The sequence below is a fragment of the Hydra vulgaris genome, chromosome 12 (genome assembly GCF_038396675.1).
Source record: "Hydra vulgaris chromosome 12, alternate assembly HydraT2T_AEP".
In the NCBI taxonomy this organism is placed as follows: Eukaryota; Metazoa; Cnidaria; class Hydrozoa; order Anthoathecata; family Hydridae; genus Hydra; species Hydra vulgaris.
In genome coordinates this window covers 33712501-33720000 of record NC_088931.1, presented here as the reverse complement: position 1 = coordinate 33720000, position 7500 = coordinate 33712501, and the positions used below count along the sequence as shown (strand labels likewise).

Below are 7500 nucleotides of genomic sequence, written 5' to 3'. Positions count from 1 at the left end.
AGGAAATACAGGGAAACAGTATTGGTGGCTGATAGATTCTGCAGTGGTCGTCCAAAGAAGACGTTGACTAGAGATGTTTGTCTTCTTGTCCGAATGAACTTAGCAGATAGGCGGTTAACTGCCCCTGATATAGCTGCCAGGCTGTATAGACTATAGAATCAGGCTGGCTGTTAGGACTGTTAGAGCCAGGCTGCAGAAAGCTGGTTTAAACACTCGAAAGATACCACAGCAGTTGCATTAATGCTACTGTGAAGCACGGAGGAGGCCACTCCTAGACTCGTACACGTTTAAAGGTTAAGAAAATCACATACCCGCTTAGCTTTGTGACAGGGTGCGTAATATCCACTAAAAACCGAAAAATAAATACAAAATAACATGGACTGGTAAGTTACAAGCCCAAAATACAAATAAATAAAGTATTATCAAATATATCAATTGTAAACAAAATTTAAAGGGACATCAGCTGATCGCATAAATTAACATCCAAATTACCACAAAGTTACTAAAAATTAAAAGTCACAAAAAAATTTAAAGCTCCTACACAAAGTAAACAACTTTGATATTAAAGAACTTGAAATCTGGTTGTTTTTATTTTTAAAACCTATTCTAAAATCAAAATTTTGTTGTAAAAGCTGATGGGTGCATAACTTTCTGCCGCCACTGTATATATATATATATATATATATATATATATATATATATATATATATATATATATATATATATATATATATATATATATGTATCTATATATATATATACACACATATATCATTGCTTGGGGTTGCATGTCATGGTCCGGGATAGGTCAATTGTACCGCTGTGTAGGTGCAATGAACCAGGACTAGTACATTGGAGTCCTAAGAGATCACATGCTCCCATCAGCTGGTGCTTTATTTGGCAGACAAGTTGAGTTTGTCTTTCAGCAGGACAACCACACTGTCACAAAGCTAAATGGGTATGTGATTTCTTAACCTCCAAACGTGTACAAGTCTTGGAGTGGCCTCCTCAGAGCCCTGACCTTAATCCCATTGAACATCTGTGGGAGATCATCTTCCGAAAGCTGCAGGTATCCAAACCCACTGGTTTGGAAGATTTGTGAAGGTGTTTGAATGAAGCGTGGGAAAGCATCACCCCAGAAACCTTACATTCATTCGTCGAGTCCATGCCATGGCGTATCATGCTTGTCCTCAAACCAAAGGTGGTCATACAAAATATTAAACATATCATTATTTTTATTTTTAAGACATTTATATTTCATGTTGCTAACATTTGGGACAGTTATTAGGGTTTTTAAAATAAAATTTATATGTGCAAATAGTAAAAAAGTGTTATTTTTCAGTTGGGTGCATGACTTTTTGCCGCCACTGTATATATATATATATATATATATATATATATATATATATATATATATATATATATATATATATATATATATATATATATATATATATATATATATGTATACAGATATATATATAAAGCGTGTACACAAAATAAGTGTGAAAGTAGAAAAACAACTAAAAAAAGTACTCATCAACTTTTATTTAGAACTGAGTATTATTTTTAATACATTAATATAAGAAGATTAAATATTTCAAAGAAATTAATTTATTCCTCTGGGGATCTAAAAAAATTTAGAACTTTTGCTTTGGTTGTACCTTTAAGCTTGCGTACAGAATAACAATCAAAGCTATTTGATGCTTTTTAAATGACATTTTAAAATCTTTAATATTTCTGCATAGTTTTTATTTTTATTTTTTGATTAATAAATAAGCTTATCATGTTTTGCGTATATAATTCTCTTACCTGGTTTTCCTCTATATCTGGCATTATAATAGACAGCACCAGGATTTTGCTGATAATCGTGCTTCATAAAAATTTCACCATTCTCAATAATTCAGAAGTTTTTAGAAATATAATTGTCATAAAAATTTTTTTCAGCGGGTTCTTGCACTTTTTTTAATTTCAGAATGGTTAGGCACTTTTTGTTATTTGAAAGCTTGGAAAACATGTTTATTTTGAACTTTTACAACAAAACTATAAGAAAATTCTTTTCTTTTTTTTTTGTGCGTTCCCATAATGAGAGGCTTGGATTATTCATAAAAGGTGTTAACCAGTTTCCTAACCAGTTTTATATCTTGAAAAACCTTCTTTCTTCGTTACTACATTTGCATTGGATCGAATTTGTTTGGGAAAATGTTAAATAACATGACTAACGGTGTAGGGATGTATTTGGAACTTTTTTGCAACTGAATTGTAGCTACTGTTTAGATTTTCTATAATATTTGTGCAAAATATTTTTTCTAACGTTTTCTTCTTTTATCATTTTTAAAACTTATTTTAAACTTAAAAAACTTAAACATTTTTTTGAAATCGTTACATGTTGCCAACAAAATACAAACACAATTAGAAATATTTTAATACAACCTCTGAAAAAAATGATGTATTTACTTTCACATTTATTTCTTGTACATACGATATATATATTTATATATATATATATATATATATATATATATATATATATTTATATTTATATATATTTATATATATATATGTATATATATATAAACACACACACGCATATAAATTTATATATAAATATATATATATATATATATATATATATATATATATATATATATATATATATATATCTATATATATATATATATATATATCAGGCTTGGTCGGGAAAGGCGTGCGATCGCACTCTGATCTTGACCACGCATACAATATTTAGTTGCGACAACTTGCCCACGGCTTCATAGATGTTTTGAGAACATTTCAAAAAATAATCAAGCGCAAAAAAGTTCAACTGGACCGATGAGAGACAATTACAAAAATTAAAAGCTGCCTGATTAAATTGTTATAAAATAAGTTTAGAATAATTAATAAACTTCGTCTTTTATAATTAAGCGACACTCTTTTATATAAAGTAAAAACTTACTATTAATAATTGTTTAATAAAGAAACAATTGTTATTCAATTTATCAAAGAGTTTAGTATAATTTCTTTTATTTGAGTACTTCTGATTTATTTCAACAAGATTCTAATAAACAAACGTTTGTTGATTTATTTAATAAATAAAAAAGTCAATCTTTTTTTAACCGTTTCGCGCTTTACGTAGTTGGCCTGAGTTTTGTTTTTACAAATTACATACGATTCTTTGTAGTACGACGAAAAAAAGAAACAATTAAATCATTCAGTTACTATGACAATGTTAGAACGTTGTTTTTAGCAGTATCTTTAAAAATGTTAAAAACAATTCCGCAATGTGCTAGACCCCTGAATTAGCGGTCTATAATGATCAGTATCCAAAAAAATTACATTCCAAATGAATTATATTGTTATTTTTTATTTTACTAACCAAAACCAAATTTTAAATACGTCAAACTATCTGAAAGCATTTTTTTATGATTAAACTCAAAAGGTAAAAATAAATTACGAGGAGGAAGCGGAACTGCTTTACCACTGATTATGAATAGTGAGTGGGCTTTTTTTTTATTTTTCATTTTAATAAGTATTTAAAACAGAAATAAGTAAATTTAAGTTTAAGTATAACAAATTTGTAAGAATGACATCTGAAGCAAAAAAAATTCAAGATAGTAAACCAATATCTAAGAACTTAAAAACTTTTCTTTCGTGGGGGAAAGAATCAGTTATTGGATACACGGAAGAAAATGGCTTAGTTGTCAAAATATGGTGTAAGATTTGTGCTAGGAACAAAACTGAAATTTTAACGGATGCTTTAGTTAAAGGAGTATCAAATCATTCTTTGACAGCGTTTACGGAGGGAACTTGTGTGGTGACAAAGTATCAGGTAAAATTAAAATAATTAGCTTGTTCTTAATTTGTGACTCCAGGAATTAATTTAAACATAATTTTTCTACCATTATATAACTTATAACTGTAGTTATCTTATAATTTACTATATTACTAAGTGAATAAATTTTTTAGAAAATTGCTTAATTTGAACCGTGATTTTTTCTTTGATAATAATAAAGGTTGATCGCCATCTTAGAGGGCAAAGCCATAGATTAGCAGTGCTGATTGATAATGGTAACTCAGAAGATCCTGGAAGTAGTTGTATTGCTAACCTCGATATGGAAAACTTGTTAACTATTACACAAGACAACCGCGAAGCGTTATTAAAGATGATTAGAACAGCCTATGAAATGGCTCTAAAACCAAGCATGCCACATAGCCATTTCAAGACACTGATCAAATGCCAAAGACTTAATGGTGCACTCCTTTTACAAGGAAAAGACAACAATAAAGCAGGTTATTGATTTTTAGGTTCAGTTTCTTTTTCGTAATTTAATAAAATAATTCAAATGAAAAAATCAAATTAAAGTTACGTTACTATTATAATGAAAGTTTAATTTTTTTTTTTTTTAAGATTTTACATTCGAATGGTCTTATACTTTTGATTTATCCATTTTATTTTTTAATTTGAAAAATATTAGTTTTATTATTATTTTTTTATTTTATTGTTTTTAATTTCTTTTTTAGCACGTGAATATATCTCATGCATTGCCAGTGCCATTCAAGAAAAAGTTGCTAAAATTGTCAATGAAACAAACTTTTTCTCCATTCTTTCCGATGGTTCTCAGGCTAGAAAAACAAAGGATGAAAAAGAGTTGATTCTTGTGCGCGTTGAACGCGAAGGGACCCCTGCCTGTTTTGTAGTTTCTTTACTTGATATGAACAGTTTGGGTGGTATGAATGCCAATACCATTAAAAAGGCTATTGATAGCATTTTTATTGAAACCGGTAGTGTTCCTTTAACTGCGTCAGCTTACAAATACAAACTTGTAAGCGCTACGGCCGACGGAGCTTGCGTTAATTTTGGAATTTATAATGGCGTGTTAACACAATTAAAAAAAGATAGAATGTGGCTGATAAAAATTCACTGCGTAAACCATCGTTTAGAATTAGCAATAAAAGATGCTGTGAAAGATATTTCCCAGTATAAAGAGTGTGAACGTTTTTACATTTCCATATTTAATTTATTTCGCAATTCTGGAAAGCTAAAATGCGCAGTTAAAAAAGCTGCTGAGGCTTTGAACATTACATATTACACGTTGCCTAAAATATTTGGAACGCGCTTTATAAGTCACAGGAGACACGGCTTTACAAAACTTTTACATAATTGGCCTTCGCTTATTGTGGGTTTCGATAATACTCTTGCTGATCGCGACACTAAAGCAGATATGCGTGCTAAACTTTCTGGATTGTCCAAACGGTTGCATGACTACAGACTATTATGTATGGTTTGTAGTTATTTGGACATCTTAGAAAAGTTATCACCATTATCATTGGTTTTTGAAAAACAAATGTTAATGGTGAATGAGTTAAAACCAGCGGTGGATATAACAAAGGCTAGCTTAGCGGAATTAAGCCATGAAGATATTGATAATATTATTGATTCATATTTACTCAAGTTTATAATCAATGAAAAAGATGGTTCAACCAATCTTCTTTCTTCGTATTTCAAAGAAGGTAACGAATTGAAAAAATCAAACCCTGAGTTTGTTGAGATTGAACTCAACAATATGGCTAATCTTAACTTTGAATGTATTCATTCTGCCATTAAAATAAGAAAATTAGCAATTGAAATCATTCTGCCATTAATAAACGATAGATTTAGTTCGCTGTTAAATCCATATTCGAATCAATGGATTGGTTAGATCCGCAAGTATGGACAGCAGACAGCATGTATGGTGATGCCAGCATATCTTTATTGCTAAACGAATTTTTTTACCCTCTAGAAAAATTAGGAATGGATTTTAAAATGGTTCTTTCGGAATGGAGAGCTGCAAAACTATTAATAAATGCGCAGTACACCACTGCACTCACACCATTGCAAATATGGCAGAATATTTTTCTTTATTATAAAATTAAGTTTCCAAACTTGAGTCTTTTAGTTGAACTTCTGATGTGTATTGCTGGTTCTAATTCAGCTGTCGAACGCGTTTTCAGTATTTTGACTGTGATTTTGACTGATAGGCGTTTAAAGATGAACCACTCAACAATGGAAGACTCAATAATCATAGCAGGGAATGACACGAATTTCACTCAACAAGAACGGGATGATATTTTAAGTCGTGCTGTGGATATTTTCTTAGATAAGCGAAGAGTTTTTTTCCTTGATTCAGCTAATGCTAGTATTGCCACTGATTATAGTAGCGAAGAAAGCTGCACCAGTGAAGATATAAGTTCTATATCTGAATCGGAAAGATAAAAAATTTGTAATATAAATTTTATCCCACATAATTTTATATTTATGTACATTACTTAAGAGTCCTGAAGGACGAAAATATATTTAGCATTATATATATGATATCTTTGATTGTCATATTCTTGTTATACGATTGCATAAATAAGTTGAATTTAATAAAAAGGCAGCGTATAAGCTAATATATGTATATATTATATGCTGTATATATAAAACTTTTTAATAATATAGATCAAAATATGTTATTAAAAAGTTTATACTCTGCCATTTTATTAAATCTTTTAAACATCTGTGTGTGTGTGGCTCCAACAATAAGTCAACGTATCAAAACAAAACAAATTTATATTAGCGAATCTTTTTAAAGCATTCATCAATATAAAATCATTTAATTAGTAAAGATTAAAGTTATGAATTTTATTTTTTTGCGTGTATTTTAAAAACTTATTGTTATGCGGACAAACATGGAAACATACTTGAATGTTCTCAAAACATCTATGAAGATGTCATAGTAACTGAATGATTTAATTGCTTCTTTTGTTCGTCGTACTACAAAGAATCGTATGTAATTTGTAAAAACAAAACTCAGGCCAACTACGTAAAGCGCGAAACGGTTAAAAAAAGATTGACTTTTTTATTTATTAAATAAATCAACAAACGTTTGTTTATTAGAATCTTGTTGAAATAAATCAGAAGTACTCAAATAAAAGAAATTATACTAAACTCTTTGATAAATTGAATAACAATTGTTTCTTTATTAAACAATTATTAATAGTAAGTTTTTACTTTATATAAAAGAGTGTCGCTTAATTATAAAAGACGAAGTTTATTAATTATTCTAAACTTATTTTATAACAATTTAATCAGGAAGCTTTTAATTTTTGTAATTGTCTCTCATCGGTCCAGTTGAACTTTTTTGCGCTTGATTATTTTTTGAAATGTTCTCAAAACATCTATGAAGCCGTGGGCAAGTTGTCGCAACTAAATATTGTATGCGTGGTCAAGATCAAAGTGCGATCGCACGCCTTTCCCGACCAAGCCTGATATATATATATATATATATATATATATATATATATATATGGCTATTTCCACAATGGAAGAGATAAATTTTGTGTTTAAAAAATTCTTTTTTCAAAAGGTTTTATTTCTTTAATTATAGTTTAAACACCTTAAAATTATTGTTAAAATAAATTTTGAGTAGAAAATGTTTGAATTGAGTAGATAAATTTGATGAATGTTAGCAACTGTTTGTT

At 29.2% G+C, this 7500-nt stretch overlaps 2 protein-coding genes across 3 annotated transcripts in view; both read left to right on the top strand.

The window, feature by feature from the left end:
- LOC101238552 (uncharacterized) overlaps window positions 1-7500 on the top strand; it is a 117107-nt gene that overhangs the window by 68302 nt on the left and 41305 nt on the right. The window lies entirely within an intron of this gene.
- LOC136089113 (zinc finger protein 862-like) lies at window positions 3985-5699 on the top strand. The gene is made up of 2 exons (XM_065814839.1): window positions 3985-4290; window positions 4522-5699. The coding sequence occupies exons 1-2, from the start codon at window positions 4113-4115 to the stop codon at window positions 5697-5699; spliced, it is 1356 nt and encodes a 451-aa protein (XP_065670911.1). The 5' UTR covers window positions 3985-4112.